Here is an 18,340-nt window from a genome sequence, read left to right on the forward strand (position 1 = left end):
TGATTACAGTACGGGACAGTTGTCCTGCAGCGAGGCAGGGACTCCTAGCATCGTACATAACTATGATGCTAGGAGCCCGGCTCCCTGCAGTGTGTTCGGTCCGGGACTTGCAGACGTAACATGCTCGTGTGAACCCAGCCTAAAGTGCCGGAGAGGCTGCTGACTGATGTGACAAACACGTTGCTGCAAACTTTAGCCTGGAGGAATTTCAGTGACAACAGAAGAACACACAGGACTACGGTCACTTGTGGTGGTCGCCCAGTGAAGTCCTGCATTGTAGACATGCAATGGCCAAGGCACATTCCGACTGATATTTTATTACTCAAAAAAATATGAGACACAGAAGTGACATCACGATTACAGGAGAGGATTCTTATGGGAAACATTGAAACTCTGGTGAGAACTAAATTAAATTTTGATGCAAAAAAAAAAAAAAAAAAAAAGACTAATTGTTATACGTTTATACATCATAGTCAAGGGGGCGCGGGGGGAATATTGCAGCTGAAACCCCCTAATAACGGCCCAGATTGGAGACAACTCTTTGCGGCCGTTTATTTAGATGCTTTGGTCAATAGCGGCATCTAAGCGGTTAGTCAGAGTATGCCCCTCTGTCACGCCATCGTGCCAATGGTTCGTCACGGCAGGCAGTGCCCTAATAAAGGCCCCCCAGGTCTGCCATCTTGGTCCTTCTATTAAGGCTTGCCAAGAGATGCGGCTTAATTGGAGAAAGTAAAAAGCACAATACACACCACAATATACAAGTATTGCCGTGTATTGTGCAAGCAATCCAACAATCGCATGTGCAAGTCCAATACTAGGCCTTCGGGCTGGGCGATTAGGCAAATTCATTCAATAAACTCGCACTGGAGGCCTGTGACTATTCTGTTTTTAGACAGCAGCTGTATCTCAAAAAGTCAAAATATTTTTTAATAAAATGTATTTAGGAAGTTGCACCAATCAGACTGATGCACAATTTTATGTAAAGAAAAATAAGAAAAAAAAAGCAAACAAAAAACTGTCACAGGTGTACATAGCCTAAGTCAAATATAAACACTTCAACAAAAAAAGAGCAAAAATAAGAAAAGTAGGTTGCATTTATATACCATGCGATGATCCAGAACCCCAAAAGGAAGAGGGGTCCGGCTGTTGTCTTGGCTGTACAGACTCTTGCTCACCACCTGGATGTGCGCCTGCTGCCTCATCTGCTCTGCAGACTTCACCCCAAAGCAGATGTGGCTTCTAGAGACGTGTGGGAGAAAGGAACAGATCAACATTTGTGTAATAAAACCAACATATATCACTGAATATAATCTCACCAGCACAAAACCAAAATGAGTGCACACCCAAGAACAAGGGTCCATGTTTTATTTCCCATCTTAGTTCCTGTTCACACAGGGTTTTTTTTGCAGGCAGAAAATTCTGGCCGGAAAAATCAGCTCCGGTTTTTTTGAAGAGGTTTTGCACCACAGGTGTTTTTTGTTGCATTTTTTTAATGCAGTTTGACGCGTTTTTTTTACCCATTTCTTCAAAAGACAAAAGGAAATAACACGAGCTGTTTTTGACATAAAAAGCGTAGAAAAAGGCATCAAAAAACGTGTCAGCTGTTTGCGGCGTTTTTTCCGTTACCTATTGATTTCTATGGGGTTTTTGAGGCAGAAAACGCCTCAAGATAGGGCATGTCGCTTCTTTTTCCCGCAAGCGGTTTTTCCTGCTCGCGGGGAAAAAACGCCTCCACCTCCCATTGAAAACAATGGGAGGCAAACACAGGCTTTTTTTGCAGTCAAAAAAGTGTGTGAACAAGGCCTTAAAGGGGATTTCAACTACTGGACAACTGATGACTTATCCGCCGGACATCAGAACATGATCTGTGGGGGTCCGACATCCGGACCCCGCGCCGTTAAGCCGCTCGGCTGCCTCCGAGCACCAGCTGTACATGCCGGCAGTAGTTGGCTCTGACCACTGAATAGCAGCGGATCTGCCGTACTGCAGCTGTGCGATTATACAAGTGAATAGAAGCAGAGCTGCAGTTCACCAGCACGGCCACTATGCGACGTACGGAGCCAATTTCTTCCGGCTCCATACATGGCATAATGGGCCATAACTTCCGATGCCCGGACATAGCCGAAGGGGCTGAACGGTGCGGGGTCGGAGTGTCGGACCCGCACCAATGATATACCATATCCTATCTGGTGGATAAGTCATCAGTAGTTCAGTAGTGGACAACCCCTTTAAGCACTTATGGAATTGACAGGATACGACCTATGCCTTATGGGCGCAGGTCCCACCTCTGTAACTCTCACCTATCAGGAGATTCAGGGTCTAGTGACCCTTCTTCACCAATTCCCAGCTGCTACAATCTCTATTCACTTCAACGGAGAGGTGGCCGTGCTTCCGTGTGCCGCCCTCCATTAAAGTCTATGAGAGTTACGAGAAAAAAAAGCTGAGCAAGCGGCACAGGGCTCTTCACCCAACTCCCATACACTTCAATGGAGAGCGCCAAGCACGGCCACCTCACCATTGAAGTGTATGGAGAAGGCGGCGGGCAGGAACCAGCAAATGGGAGTTATACCCAAATACAATCACCAACAGGAATTCAAAATATGGAACTAAACTGCAGTGACCATTTATTAGATGCGTTTTTTTCCCCTATATACGAAGTACAATTTAGAACTGGCAGCAGCGAATGACGGCTCAGACCGGACATATTCCACATGGGACGTTACAGCATTGATCTGTAACGACTACTACTCCCAACGTGCCCTCATAGCTAACAGGAATAACTGCATGCTAGGGGTTGTAGTGTCACAGCAGCTAGAGAACTACAGCTCCCAGGCAATAGTGCTCTACATTTTTATGATGCCCTCAGTCCATTACGAAGAGAACAGGGTCCCCCCACCAGCTGTCATTCCCGGACCGATATGAAAGCGGAATTATACTGGTGCGCCTGCGCGCCCCGGCAGAACACGCGATCACTCACATCTTTTTGGCCACATCGGTTTCTCTGAACTGCTCCTTCATCTTGTCACTGCGTGTTATCCGCCTCACGTGAACTGCCTAAACGTAGAACATGCAGGCAGCTCTCCATGCTGCATGCGTCACTTCCGGTAGACCTTCCACCTCACTATAGAATTCAGGTTATGCGGGAGGAGAGACTGAGACTTGCAGATGGAAACAGCGCCATCGTCAGGCCAGTATCTAGACTGCACTTTTACATCACTGATGGATTATTACGTATTCTGTATGTAGGTAATGACAGTCCGGGGAAGGCATCAACACGTCATGAATGGATGTGGGGCACAACGATGGCAGTCAATCGGGAGGGTCACATGGCTGACTAGATGGGAATGGGATCCGATATTATGGCTGACTTTCCCAGTGAGATTTGTAGCATTCCCTGCTCTAACTGCACTGGGAGTGGGACCTACAAAGAGAACTGTAATGGAGAGTTTTGTATTTCTGGTGTTGGCTTACTAATACTAATGCAAAATACCGCTGTGTGAACGAGGCTTAAGCTATTCACATGACGCGTTGAAGCCTCCTCTGGTTGTTTCTCATGGAAGAACTTACAATCGTCTACTCAGGAAACTCACGCTGATAGCGCAGCCTCTCTAAGTGGGCGGGACTTATCCCTATGATTGACAGTTGATTCAGCCAATGTTTTCCTTCATGCTTGGCTATCGAAGCTGCGCCCACTTCCGGTGAACCCTACGAAATGATTGGCTGAGGAAGGCTCGGTCTTTCTTCCCTTCCTCCCTGAGAGACGGTACCAAGATGGTGAGTGGCGCCGCTCGGTTGTACTGTATAATCCGTCGGTTATCCGTGGCATCCCGCCTCAGACGCTGCTGATGTCGTTATGTGGTGATCGCCCAATGTCTATGCGGCTGTTGGCGGGATAATTTTGGCGCTGATCTATATGACTGGCCGTATGAGCGCTGCTGTTAGGGGCCTAGTGCGTGTGTAGCCTGCGCTCCGGCGTCTGTGGTGGTTCCTCTGCTCGGTCAGGTCTAGGGTAAAGCCTGCTGTTCGCTGTATCATTGGGAGTAGCAGCCACTAGTGCGATACTTGTTGCGGATGTAGCAGACTGTTCGTGTCATTCGAGACTTCCCTAAATCCGTGATCTGTAGGCAGTTCCCCCCTTATACTCCATGTAATATAACTGCCAGCTTGTGGGCAAGACTAAAAGCGGGGTTCCCCTGGTGGTCCCGGACCCTGCTGTTCACCGCCTTGTGGGGCATCAAGATTCAGGGAAACGTAAACTTTCTTAGGCCCCGTTCACATTACATTTAACGTTACGCATGCTCCCGACACACACACTAAACGTGTCCATAGGGCTTCGTTAGCCTGAGCCTCCGTGGGGCTGGTGTCAGTATATAATGCAGGTCTCATTCTATTCTATTCCATCCCTGCAGTGGGGGATGTGTGGTCCGTGTCGCAGGGTAAATGGATATGTTATGGGCTTTTCATAGCTTGTGTTGAATGAGCGCCTACAATTTCTGTTTAATGTATAGGTCATAAGTTCATTACCGATACGTTTTAGGCTCTGTTCACATCTGTGTTGGGGTCCCATTCTGACGTTCTGTCTCAGTCTCCATCACCATTGATTTCAATGGTGACGTATCCGCTGCCAGTCATTTCCGTTTGTCTCTCTTATGCATCGGACCCTTCGTTTTTCCGGAAGCCATGGCGCAGTCAACTACACTATGGCTTCTGGCAAAACGACTCATCCGGTGCACAAGAGAGACAAACTGAAACCACGGGCAGAGGATCCGACACCATTGAAAACCGTCACTTTGTGTCTGTTCCGGGTCCTGCTCTGAGGGAAAGCCCCGACGGAACGTCAGAATGGGACCCCAACGCAGACGAAGGCGTCAGGGCTCCGTTCAAGCGTTCCGTCTGAGCTTTCCAATGGGGGAATTCATGAACGGAACCCTGGCTGAAACAAACGGAAGCACCAGGTTTCTATCTGCATCACCATTGATTTCAGCGGTGACGGATTCGGTGCAAACTGTTTCCGTTTGTGTCCATTGAGCAAGGATTCTGTCGGTGTGACGGAATGAATAGCGCAGTCGGCTACGGTATTACTTTCGTCAAAGCGACGGAACCCTTAAACAACGGTGACAAACTGAAACCATTTGCACCGGATCAGTCACTGCTGAAATCAATGGTGATGCAAACAGAGGCCTATGGTTTGTTTGTTTCAGTCAGTCAGGGTTCCGTTCATGGGTTCCCCTCCCTGACTGAAGGCTCCCATGAAAAGAGCCCCGACGCAGATGTGAACGAAGCCTTACCTGCACATCTGAGTCTTTTCCTGGCGTAGACTTCACACAGACCAAAAAATGTGATGGCATTGAGGCCGTGTAAGTTCTGTGTTGTGGAGACGGAGTGTCTGTGCTTGGGAAGGTGGGGGTCCCCTTTACTAGCCCTAGTGAGGGGAATGTGGCTTTGCATCGTACATGCAGGTTAAGGCTGGGTTGACATGCTGTTAAATTATATATTTTGTCAAGAGCCATGAGGGAAAAAAAGCAACATTGTCTCACTATTTTATGGAAATTGCAACAAAATGTGCAGTTTTTCAGAGGTTTGTGGCAAAAACGCCGGCAACATGCCGTTACGGCTGAAATGACAGATCTGGCCGTGAAGAATTGTCCGCGTGTCGGCTGAGTTTCCCGGGACAGGTGAACAGGACTCCTGCCATTATAGCGGTTTATGATGCTCGGGCCGCCGCCTCCCCGATGAGCTGCTGTTCTGTATCGTTTTGTTCATTACAGAAGTTCTGTGGGGAGGCATAGCATGTCTATGATGCCAGGAGTCCAGTTCACCTGTACCGTGGTCGGGCCGGGACATCCAGCCGCCCCTCAGACTGTTTTTTGCAGCCCGTTCTGTCGTGTGAGGGAGCGGTTACTGGGGACGTGATGGTCGATCATTATCTGCTCGCTGTCGGAGGAGCTGCCGCACCACTTGTTTGTTCTGATGGCAAAGCCTTCAAAGTGATGATGCGGGATGGAGAATCGCAGAGAATGAAGCTAGAAAGAGGGTTCTGGGTATTATGTGGTTGCACTTTAATGTAAATGGTGGCCATTTTCCACGTCTCTGTAGCCTCCTGTGTTCATGGTGGCCATGTTCCACGTCTCTGTAGCCTCCTGTGTTCATGGTGGCCATGTTCCACGTCTCTGTAGCCTCCTGAGTTCATGGTGGCCATGTTCCACGTCTCTGTAGCCTCCTGTGTTCATGGTGGCCATGTTCCACGTCTCTGTAGCCTCCTGTGTTCATGGTGGCCATGGTCCACGTCTCAGTAGCCTCATGTGTTCATGGTGGCCATGTTCCACGACTCTGTAGCCTCATGTGTTCATGGTGGCCATGTTCCACGTCTCTGTAGCCTCCTGTGTTCATGGTGGCCATGGTCCACGTCTCTGTAGCCTCCTGTGTTCATGGTGGCCATGTTCCACGTCTCTGTAGCCTCCTGTGTTCATGGTGGCCATGTTCCACGTCTCTGTAGCCTCCCTTGTTCGGAAAGGGGGGTTTGTCCTGTTGGAACAACCACTTCCGGTCAGCGGACACTGTCTGCTTTTGTCTGCACAGGAGTTTTTCAGGGGAGGCTTTGGGGTCTATTGCTCAGAGGAGTGGGTTCTAAACAGGGGACCCCGGTTAGGACATCCTGTCCCTTAATGGACGGCATATGTTGTCTTTTTGAGGCAACCCCTTTAGCATAACTGTAGAGGACAGATTGACAAAGGCTGTGTTTTTGTTTTATTTTGGTGCGGTTTTTTCAAGTGCTGTGGTGATATTTCTTCTTCCTGTGATGTCATTTCCACCCCCTGTAAGAAATTCGGCAGTACATCGGAAACACAGGAAATCCGTACGCTTTCCGCAGCAATAATTGACATGCTGTGGAATTAAAATGACGCACTGCGGATTAATTTCTGGACTGACTTTTTCCGCAGCGCGGGGATGACGTTCGTTATAAACTTCAACTCTTATGTGTGGAAAGCCCGAATTCTGCCCTGAAGTTGTGGACGTTTGCTAATAATACTTGTAAGGGGCTTGTGGAATACCTGCGGATAAAGATTCATGTTTTCATTTTGATTTTCTTCTTCTAGAATGACAGCGTTACCATTAGAACTCGGAAGTTCATGACCAACCGGCTGCTTCAGAGGAAGCAAATGGTAAGCCACGTTCTGCCACTGAAATGCTGCACGTAACACTTAACTCCCGTTTTCTTTGGTTTCTTTTTCCCGTGTCTGTAGCTTACTTCCATTGTTGGTATGATCATTGGGAAGCATACAGCGAAGGTATAAGGCGTCGTTCACACTGAGTTGTTGTTTTTTTTGAATTTTTTTGGGCCGTAGCCATTGTATCTAATGCAAAAAAAAAAAACCGCCAGACAAGCGCTGCGTTATTTCAATGGAAGGTCAGAGGCAGAAACCGCTCGAAGAAAGAGCATGCTACCTTTCTTTTCCCCTTAATCTGCCAAAAGCCAGAGGGGAAAAAAACTCCTCTGCCTTCCATTAAAATCATTGGGGGTTGATTTGGGGTCTTGGTGCTGCTTCCGACGTGGTTTCTGCTCCAAAAAACAGTGTGGACTGGGATATATTCAACACTCATTGCTTCTCTAGCGATTTTTCTTTTGCCACTTCTCTCAATCTATATGTTGTACTTTTTGCCTTTTTAGGTCATAGATGTCCTTCATCCTGGAAAAGCTACTGTCCCCAAGACCGAAATCAGGGAGAAGTTGGCAAAGATGTATAAGACCACCCCAGATGTGATCTTTGTCTTCGGTTTCAGGACTCACTTTGGTGGCGGCAAAACTACTGGCTTTGGCATGATCTACGATTCTTTAGACTACGCAAAGAAAAACGAACCCAAACACAGACTGGCCAGGGTAATTGACAAGGAGTGTTAAAAGCTTTATATGACCACTAAAAATAGTTTACAGGGTAGGTGAACCACAATAGATCGGTGGGGGGGTCTGAGCGTTGGCACCCCCACCGGTCACCAGAATGAGGGTCCCTAGTCCCTCCAGCTGCTAGGGGGCGTTTTGAATGGAGCAGGGGCCAGGCATGCACAGTACCGCTCCAAAGTCTATGGGACAAGTGATTGGCACCGCTTACACTTGGCCTCGGCTCCATTCAAACTCAGTTTTTAGTTTTTTAAGGTATGGACACTTTCCATATGTTTCTCTATAGGGTTTGATAATGCATGTACAGAATAGGTCAAGATAACGCATGAACACCATTGAAATGGTTTAAAACGTATGACCTTTTTGTTTTAAAGTGTGTGACGGAGGACTCATCCTAGTTTTCACTCCGGAAATAAGCTTTTCAGCAAATGACCAGTATTTGTTTCACTTTTACTGACCTCTCTAATATACTTTCCTTTTATAGCATGGTCTTTATGAGAAGAAGAAGACTTCCAGAAAACAGCGTAAAGAAAGGAAGAACAGAATGAAGAAAGTCAGGGGTACAGCCAAAGCTAATGTGGGTGCTGGTAAAAAGGTAAGCGTGGGACACAACAGCTTATGATGTCCTCTTTGAAATGTACCTGTACTTTCAAAAAACCATTTGACATGTCCTAGTGAGATGTCAGAAGTTTTGATCAGCGTTGGTCCGAGCACTGAGACCCCGACCGATCGCTAAAACCAAGCAGCAATAGCGCTTAGGTGATAAACTGAGTTGCTTTGTTTCTGCTGGGCGTTCCTCGGAGCAGTGTATGAACCAATGACTTTCTATTGAGCCAGTACCCTGCACGCTCTGCTTTCCGAGGAGAACCGTGCGAAAACAAACGGCACAGTGCTCACTTGAGTGCTTCTGCCGCTTCGTTTTAGCTATCGGTTGGTATCTCGGTGCTCGGACCCCCATTGATCAAACGTTTTGACGTGCCGCTATGACATGCCAAAAGTTTTTTGTTTTTTTTGAGTATAGGTACGCTTTAAATGTCTTAGTGTCACATTAATAACACTTTTGGAATTTCTCTTTGTTTTCACTTCTCTGACGTACAGAAGGTAACCTTTGCTATAGAGTATTAGATCCCTTTTAAAGGGGTTTTCCAGCTGTTTGCTTTGGGTTTTGACTGCTGGGACCCCTGCCGATCAGCTTTTTTTGAAGGGGCCGCAGCCCTCGTACGGGCGCTGCTTCCCCCTTCGTTCCGGTCACTGTACTGTGATACAGCAGTAGTGGCGGTTCACATTATTACAGCCTTTTCCCATTCACTTCAATGGGAGACGGTTGTAATACTGTGAATCGCCACCACTGCTCTGTCGGCGATTCACAGTACGAGCAGTGATTGGAATGAAGGGGAAGCCGCGCTCGTACGAGCCCCTATAAAACCGCTGATGGGCGGGGATCACGGCTGCCAGACTGCGAGTGATCAGCTATTGATGGCCTATCCTCAGGATAGGCCATCAATTTTTTTTTTTTTTGCCTGCAAAACCCCTTTAATAGCTTAGTTTCCCTTTAATAACTGAATTGATGCTGCTAGTCTACAAGTGCCAGTATAACATCTTTAATAGAAAAATAACTTGTGTCTCTTGAGCACAAAGGGGCTCTGATCCTGGGGGTTTCTTTTCTAGGTGATTGGTTCATTCAAAGACATCTGCACGCTCTTACTGTCCATGTAGCAACTATTGGCACTTAAAGAGAACTTTCGCCTGCACATATATGCAGCATGTAATAGTCAGGGCTTCACAAACACTCACGTTACATTTTTTTCCTATCTACCTCCGTTATTTATACATCGGTGCCGTTATATTTGGCGCCCGATATGTAAATAAGCCCCCACAGAGCGCTCCCTCAGTCTGTGTGTGTTCTTGGGGGAGGGAACAAAGCGCAAGCCGCCCTGACACTGTCCGTAGTTGATGGGACAGTGTCAGAGCGAAGAGATCACTCCCCCTTTCCATTTAATTAACACCCCCCCCCCCCCATTGACTGTTCAGGGGCTTATTTACGTATCTGGCACCAAATATAACGGCACCGATATGTAAATAATGGGAAGTTAGAAAAATAATTGTGTGTGTGTGTGGCCTTTCCTATTACATGCTGCACATGTGGGCAGGTGAAAGGTTCTTGTCTTCCATTTACTGTGGATTTTTTTGTTGTATTAATGGTGTGGTGGTAAGCCTAACCACTCAGTGTATGGTGCCTACCCCTTTACTGACACGTGGCATTCACTTGTGCCAGCCACGTAAGCCTAGAAGCCAGACTTGCTTTATTGGTAGCCGTGTCAAGGTGTGTCTGCATTGGGGTAACTACATAAGCCGTCTATTTACTTGGCTGTTTGACCCCATGCGTATTTTTCTTGCGTTATTGAAGAAACTGTCACAAATGTCTCACCTTTCCCTTACAAAGTAGCTGAGCGCTGACATTAACCAGACATTTGGAAAGGCTCGGGTGGCTTTGTCTTCGTTCTCTGTGGGATGTGCTTAATTTAAGGGCTATTTCCAACTCTTAATGGCATATCCACCGGATGACCCTGATGGTTGCTGAGCCCTCAATCTTTATCGCATTGACAGCACTGTATTGTGTAACGTGGCGGCTTGTGACGTTTCTTTTCTATTCTTATTGGCTGCTTTGGTCCTAGCCGGAAGCTACAGAGTGTAGTTTATATGTTTGTTCTGTTGACTATTTCTGCCTTTTTGTTCCTCACTTTCTTTGCATCCATCTTCAGAAATGAAGTGTTCCTCAGGTACAGTGACTGCATGAGTGTGACCGCTATCCCAACCTGGTGCTTCACACAGTCCCATTTTAGGTTTGCATGTGGCTAGGTTATAATCATTGTACGTGAGTTTATGTAACAATCCTTTGGTGTCTGAACACTTGGGCCTAGTTCATACAGAGTTTTTTTATATATTTTTTTTGCAGGCAGAAAAATCTGCCACAAAGTTCCTTCAGATATTTTGAAGCAGTTTTTTGCCTGCAACTGTTGGATCTAATGCAAGAATCGCACATAAAAACCACTAACGGGCGCTGCAGGTTTTTTTTCTGCCTCCCATCGATTGGTTTTAAGGTATGTTCACACGGCAGCGTCCGTAACGGCTGAAATTACGGGGCTGGTTTCAGGAGAAAACGGCACCGTAATGGAATGTTGCGGCGCTATTTCGCTGCGTCCATTATGGACGTAAATGGAGCTGTTTTTCCATGGAGTCAATGGAAAACTGCTCCATTTACGTCTGAAGAAGTGACAGGCACTTCTTTGACGTGGTTGTCTTTTTTTACGCCCCCCCCCCCTTTTGACGTCGGGGCGTAAAAAAATGACCGTCTGCACAGAACATCGTAAGACCCATTCTAATGAATGGGCAGATGTTTGCCGACGCTGTGGAGCCGCTATTTCGGACATAATTCGGGGCAAAAATGCCTGAATTATGTCCGTAAATAGTGTGTGTGAACATACCCTTATTTTTATGTCCACAATTTTTTTTATTTTTTTTTTGGTGCTGATTCAGAATTCGAAATCTGCACCAAAAACTCCTTGTGCACTGGCCCTTAGGCTGGATTCACACAAGCGTGTGCCTTTTGCGCACGCAAAAAAAGTGGCGTTTTGCCTGCGCATAAGGCACTTGACAGCTCCGTGTGGCAGCAGCCTATGATGCGTGGTTTTCGCGCAGCCGCCATCATTATGACACTCCGTTTGGTTGTTTGTAAACAGAAAAGCACGTGGTGCTTTTCTGTTTTCATTCATCCTTTTCACTGCTGTTGCGCGAATCACGCGCGTCCCACGGAAGTGCTTCCGTGTGACATGCGTGGTTTTCACGCACCCATTGACTTCAATGGGTGCGTAATGCGCGAAATACGCGCAAATAACGGACATGTCGTGACTTTTATGCAGCGGACCAACACCTCGTAAAAATCACGCACATGTCTGCACGGCCCCATAGACTAATATAGGTCCGTGCCACGCGCGTGAAAATCACACCCGTTGCACGGACGTATATCCCGTTCATCTGAATAAGCCCTTACTGCAAAATTTTTGCTGCAAATTTCTCGAGTCCTAATCTACGTACTCCACGTTGCGTAGTTCTGAACGTATGTTGACCACAAATTATACATACTTTAATCCTATAACATTTTGTAGTGGATAAAGTGATGAGGCCGTATCCATCTTTAGCTATGAATTTTAGGGGAATGTTCTTTTAAATGTAGATATTTTTTTTTCTTTTTTTTTTTCTTTTGACAATTTAAAGTGTTACTCCACATCTTGAGATAGAGGTCCATAAAGCCCCCACTGTATCTCTAAGTTCATGAACTTGGATGTGATCATTATTGGCTGGATCCTGTGTCATGCACGCAGGACCAGGGTGCAGCTGACCTGACAATCTGTTTTGTTGTAACTAGAACTTCTAAGTATACGGGGTACATATAATAATTTTATTTTTTAACCATGCCATTTCTTTTAAAATAAATAAGTTTAAAAGTTGCTTAAAATCATAAAACATTGCTTTATTAAAAAAAAAAAAAAAAATATGGCTTAAAGAGGCTCTGTCACCAGATTTTGCAACCCCTATCTGCTATTTCAGCAGATAGGTGCTGCAATGTAGATTACAGTAACGTTTTTATTTTTTAAAAACGAGCATTTTTGGCCAAGTTATGACCATTTTCGTATTTATGCAAATGAGGCTTGCAAAAGTACAACTGGGCGTGTTGAAAAGTAAAAGTACAACTGGGCGTGTATTATGTGTGTACATCGGGGCGTGTTTACTACTTTTACTAGCTGGGCGTTGTGTATAGAAGTGTCATCCACTTCTCTTCACAACGCCCAGCTTCTGGCAGTGCAGCACTGTGACGTCACTCACAGGTCCTGCATCGTGTCGGCACCAGAGGCTACAGATGATTCTGCAGCAGCATCGGCGTTTGCAGGTAAGTCGATGTAGCTACTTACCTGCAAATGCTGATGCTGCTGCAGAATCAAGTGTAGCCTCTGGTGCCGACACGATGCAGGACCTGTGAGTGACGTCACAGTGCTGCACTGCCAGAAGCTGGGCGTTGTGAAGAGAAGTGGATGATACTTCTCATCAGAGCGCCCAGCTAGTAAAAGTAGTAAACACGCCCCGATGTACACACATAATACACGCCCAGTTGTACTTTTACTTTTCTACACGCCCAGTTGTACTTTTGCAAGCCTCATTTGCATAAATACGAAAATGGTCATAACTTGGCCAAAAATGCTCGTTTTTTTAAAAATAAAAACGTTACTGTAATCTACATTGCAGCGCTTATCTGCTGCATTAGCAGATAGGGGTTGCAAAATCTGGTGACAGAGCCTCTTTAAGTGTACGTGGCCTAACTTCACTTTGCTGTAAGTTCTTTTTTTTTTTTTTTGGTTAGGGTATGTTCACACAGTGTTTTCAGGCGTAATTCGGGCCTTTTACACCTGAAAAAACGCCCCTAATACGCCGACCAATATCTGCCCATTGCCTGCAATGGGTTTTACGATCTGTTCCCACGAGCCTTTACCTTACACGTCGCTGTCAAAATACGGCGCGTAATATGACAGCTCGTCAAAAGAAATGCAGGACACTTCTTGGGACGTTTTTGGAGGCGTTTTTCATTGACACCATTGAAAAACAGCTCGCAAAACGCGAGTTGTTAAAAAAAAAAAAACTTCTGAAAATCAGGAGCTGTTTTTGCCTGAAAACAGCTCCGTATTTTCAGCCGTTTCTGGTCACTGCGTGTGAACATAGCCTTATGGTTATATAATAACTCTTTCATTTAAAGTTGTAAATCATCTTGGGTTTTACCCGGCTCAGTCATTGTCTTGATGAATTGCATTCTGTCTGTTCATTAGTTTTTAAGATTTTTTTGATTTTTAGGTCTTTACCGATTCCGCTCTAACTTTTCTTTTCCTTCTGTTTTCCTGCTACTTTCCCAGTGAGTTTGAGGCTAGTTTCCACAGGTACTTGAGTTGTGATGTAAAGCATGGTTGCATGTAGGGGAGCTGATAACCTTGTGTAAGAATAGCTCTGCATGGCACCGAATGTGCACCTGGACAGTAGTATTTTTGCATCATAAAATTATAGAAATTTTAATTTACTAAAACAAGCTTTACATCGCTTGTTAACTTCGTTTTATTGCAAGGCCCTGGGCAATAAATCAAAGTAGTTTGGCAGAAAGTGAACTTGGAGCACCTAAGGAACCAGTCTGTCTAAGAGGCAATATTTACTTGCCATCTAAATGCCTTAAAACGGCATGCGTGCGCTCGGGCGTTCCATTCTTTATTGCCAAAAATAGGATCTGACTCGAAGGAGAATGTTAACATTCTAAGGCTGGATTCACACGAGCATGGTCGGTCCGTAAAGGACGGAACGTATTTGCCCGCAAGTCCCGGACCGAACACACTGCAGGGAGCCGGGCTCCTAGCATCATAGTTATGTACGACGCTAAGAGTCCCTGCCTCGCTGTGGGACAACTGTCCCGTACTGTAATCATGTTTTCAGTACGGGACAGTTATCCGGCAGCGAGGCAGGGACTCCTAGCATCGTACATAACTATGATGCTCGGAGCCCGGCTCCCACCCATGTTTTCATGGTTGTCAGCTTGAGGGATTCCCCTCTAGTGTTTTGACATACTTATCTTACATTGTATCTGATTCTCCTACTGCTTGTGGACAGACTGAAAAGCTCAAGGTCTGTGGGCAGGGTATATCCTGTAGGAGGCAAACTCGTGTGAATCTGGTCCGTTATGAATCTGTGCTTTGCGAGGGGCATGCGTTATTCACTCACTGACTGACACAGCGTGGGTGTAGTAAGATCACTCTGCGCTAACTAAATGAATTGGGAAAAGTGTATGACGCTGATTGGTCAGCGTCATACACTCCCCCTGTACAATGCCCAGTTGGTCCAAAGTAATAACACGCCCACTTGGGCATTAAACTAATTTGCATAAATCTAAAATCGCTCCTAACGTGGTGAAAAAAAGATCGTTTTTATAAATAAAAAGCATTACTGTCACCTACATTACAGTGCCCATCTCTTTCACTTATAATGGGGTGACAGCCTCTTTAAGGACACTTTTAAACTGCATTATTTTGGTCAGTATTTGAAAACCAGGAGTGGATCCCATCCAGAGAAAGTATAACATTTGTTGCAGCATTGAAGTTTAAATCACCTTCAACTATATTAGCTGTGGAACCATGGCAATTTGAAGTAAAACTTCTTGCCGTTTTCTGGGGTCTCAATACACCCGTTTGTGATAAATGACAAGTGTTTGTTCTTGTGTGTGGGTTTTTTCTTTTTTTCGCTCATTGTTTGCTACTGCTTTTTGATTTGGCTTTTAGGGCATGGTATTAAACATGTTTTAAGCAATAGCTTTATGCCCCCAGCCTTTTTAAGACCTTATTTTCACTAACTTTTTTTTTAAATATTTTTCTTGCAGAAGGATTAAAGGATCCCAAGATTGTCTGCGTTGAAGCTTGTACTTCAGTCCTGGTTCTTGTAATAAAAATGTATAAAAACTGACCTGTGCTTTTGTTTTTTGTTGTATGTAAATCTTAAATTAGCTCTTGAACGATTTCAAGGGCATACCATTGTAGTATGAATACCAAGGTTTTTTCACATATGCCTTCTACAGGCTCCAAAGTGATGGCAAAAGATTATTTGCTGAGACCAGGACGCAATTTAAGTCCTAGCAGGACGTTACTTCCAGGACGTACTATTACTGAGTAGTTCCCGGTGCACACTGGAGGTTGTCTCTGACAGCTGACACTCCACTTTTGCCGGCCAGCAGTCAATCACCACTGTTTTTGTCAATTAACCCCTTAAATTTGGCGTTCAAATGCTGCATTTAAGGGGTTTGTAGCAGATTGGCAGCCCCCACCGTTCGATTGTGGGGGGGGGGGTGCAACTGGAGGCCAGACAATGGTCTATGTGTCTGCCATATACACAACCTATGAGGACCAGCATGTGGCTGGTTCTGATGGGCTTTCCTGTAAGCGTGACTGCCAGCGTCACAACAAGTAGATAGTGTAATAGAGGCAACGGAGAGATGGGTCCAGCGCTGGTTAGAATTAAAAGGAAGCTGTTTCCAAGTTTTAATAATCTTCAATTAAAAGGAGTCCAAGGTAGGAGTCTTGGTGTGCAAATAGGGGAAATCAATCCGGCGATAGAGCCTACGCGTTTCGAACAACTCTAGCGTTGTTAGTCATGGCTGCAGTGTCATGGCTTAGTTTCTTAATGCCCAAGTGGGCGTGTTTTACTTTAGACCAAGTGGGCGTTTTACAGAGGAGTGTATGACGCTGACCAATCAGCATCATGCACTTCTCTCCATTCATTTACACAGCACATAGCGATATCGCTATGTGCAGCCACCTAAACACACTAACACTACTGCAGTGTCCTGATAATGAATATACATTACCTCCAGCCTGGACGTGATGTGTATTCAGAATCCTGACACTTCTGAATCTTTTCTGTGATTCCAGCAAGGCAAACGTAATCTCATGAGATTACGATGTAACCTGTCATTTCAAACGAGATTACGATTACCTTTTGCCTTGCTGAAATCTCACAGAAAAGATTCAGAAGTGTCAGGATTCTGAATACACATGACGTCCAGGCTGGAGGTAATGTATATTCATTATCAGGACACTGCAGTAGTGTTAGTGTGTTTAGGTGGCTGCACATAGCGATATAGCTATATCGCTATGTGCTGTGTAAATGAATGGAGAGAAGTGCATGATGCTGATTGGTCAGCGTCATACACTCCTCTGTAAAACGGCCACTTGGTCTAAAGTAAAACACGCCCACTTGGGCATTAAGAAACTAATTAGCATAAAGCTACAAATTTGCTCAAAGTGGTTTAAAATAGTTTTTCTAAATAAAATGCATTACAGCGCTGATCTCCTTTTATAGGAGACAGGGCACTTATAATGTGGTGGCAGAGCCTCTTGAATTTACCCATTAGACGTCTGAGGGACAGTGTCAAATGCCTTTGCAAAGTCCAAAAACACTATATCCACAGCGGCCCCTCTGTCTAGGCTTCTGCTCACCTCTTCATAAAAACAAATCGGGTTGGTTTGACAACTTCTGTCCTTAGTAAAACTGTGCTGGCTGTCACTTACAATACTATTTTTTTTTTTCCCCCCTCTACTGCATATAGCCCCTCAAACATCTTCCTCGCTATGGATGTTAAAGAGGCTCTGTCACCAGATTTTGCAACTCCGATCTGCTATTGCAGCAGATAGGCGCTGCAATGTAGATAAGAGTAACGTTTTTATTTTTTTTAAAACGAGCATTTTTGGCCAAGTTATGACCATTTTTGTATTTATGCAAATGAGGCTTGCAAAAGTACAACTGGGCGTGTTGAAAAGTAAAAGTCCAACTGGGCGTGTATTATGTGCGTACATCGGGGCGTGTTTACTACTTTTACTAGCTGGGCGTTGTGAAGAGAAGTGGATGATACTTCTCATCAGAACGCCCAGCTTCTGGCAGATCACGCTGTGACGTCACTTCCTGCCCCAGGTCCTGCATCGTGTCGGACCAGCGAGGACACATCGGCACCAGAGGCTACAGTTGATTCTGCAGCAGCATCGGCGTTTGCAGGTAAGTCGATGTAGCTACTTACCTGCAAACGCTGATGCTGCTGCAGAATGAACTGTATCCTCTGGTGCCGATGTGTCCTCGCTCGTCTGACACGATGCAGGACCTGGGGAAGTGACGTCACAGCGTGATCTGGCAGAAGCTGGGCGTTCTGAAGAGAAGTGGATGATACGCCCACTTGGACTTTTGCAAGCCTCATTTGCATAAATACAAAAATGCTCGTTTTTTTTAAAAAGAAAACGTTACTGTAATCTACATTGCAGTGCCGATCTGCTGCAATAGCAGATAGGGGTTGCAAAATCTGGTGACAGAGCCTCTTTAAGCTTACTGGTCTAATTACCCAGGGAAGACCTAGAGCCCTTGTTGAAAAAAATAAAATAAAAATAGGCACCACATTTGCTCTGTGCCAGTCCCTTGGCACTATTATAAGACAGACACCCCCCCCCCCCACACACACACACAGCATGATTCCCTTTTAGTGCCCCCACATATTGTATTGCTGCCTTACACACAGTATAATGACCCCAAAGCTGTCCTACACTGGTTTTAATCCATATAGTAACCCTCACACACCATATAATGCCCCAACAGCTGGCTAGCACACACTCCTGGTAACTACCAGACTGGCCGTACACCGTGTGGGCTACATACTCTATCCGCACTAGCCAAGCTTATGACCACGTAGTGGAAAAATATTAATTGTGGAGTAATGTGGAAGTAGAGAACAAAAAAAACCCCCGGCTCAAACGAGTGAAGTTGAGTCCTGTACTCAGCAATGATGCATTGCGTGCGCGCGCGCACATGTCCGTCCCAATGAAT

At 45.6% G+C, this 18,340-nt stretch overlaps 2 protein-coding genes across 5 annotated transcripts in view; one reads left to right on the plus strand and one right to left on the minus strand.

The window, feature by feature from the left end:
* Positions 1-3,572, minus strand: part of POLR3A (RNA polymerase III subunit A) — an 89,437-nt gene extending 85,865 nt beyond the window's left edge. The window contains exons 1-2 of one of the 2 annotated variants that reach the window (XM_075841802.1): positions 2,978-3,572; positions 1,104-1,239 (exon numbers count right to left, since the gene is read on the minus strand). In XM_075841802.1, the coding sequence (XP_075697917.1) occupies positions 1,104-1,239; positions 2,978-3,018 (177 nt within the window). In that variant the 5' untranslated portion in view covers positions 3,019-3,572. The remainder of the gene's footprint in view (positions 1-1,103; positions 1,240-2,977) is intronic. The other variant, XM_075841804.1, reaches the window with a different exon arrangement.
* Positions 3,573-3,685: 113 nt separating this feature from the next.
* Positions 3,686-15,442, plus strand: RPS24 (ribosomal protein S24). Of its 3 annotated transcripts, XM_075841806.1 has the most exons (7): positions 3,686-3,774; positions 7,098-7,163; positions 7,670-7,879; positions 8,382-8,492; positions 10,660-10,677; positions 13,858-13,881; positions 15,360-15,442. In XM_075841806.1, the coding sequence occupies exons 1-5, from the start codon at positions 3,772-3,774 to the stop codon at positions 10,663-10,665; spliced, it is 396 nt and encodes a 131-aa protein (XP_075697921.1). In that variant the 5' UTR covers positions 3,686-3,771; the 3' UTR covers positions 10,666-10,677; positions 13,858-13,881; positions 15,360-15,442. The 3 variants fall into 3 exon arrangements, with proteins under 3 accessions (XP_075697921.1, XP_075697922.1, XP_075697920.1); XM_075841807.1 differs by lacking the exon at positions 10,660-10,677; XM_075841805.1 differs by lacking the exons at positions 10,660-10,677; positions 13,858-13,881 and having other exon boundaries at positions 3,693-3,774.
* Positions 15,443-18,340: the final 2,898 nt, after the last annotated feature.

Source organism: Rhinoderma darwinii, chromosome 11 (genome assembly GCF_050947455.1).
Source record: "Rhinoderma darwinii isolate aRhiDar2 chromosome 11, aRhiDar2.hap1, whole genome shotgun sequence".
NCBI lineage: Eukaryota > Metazoa > Chordata > Amphibia > Anura > Rhinodermatidae > Rhinoderma > Rhinoderma darwinii.

Excerpts from the sequence above, each read along its gene's own strand:
- RPS24 (XM_075841805.1), top strand. Across the intron at positions 7,164-7,669 it reads TGCTTCAGAGGAAGCAAATG|GTCATAGATGTCCTTCATCC; the intron begins GTAAGCCACGTT and ends TTGCCTTTTTAG. Across the intron at positions 7,880-8,381 it reads CCAAACACAGACTGGCCAGG|CATGGTCTTTATGAGAAGAA; the intron begins GTAATTGACAAG and ends TTCCTTTTATAG.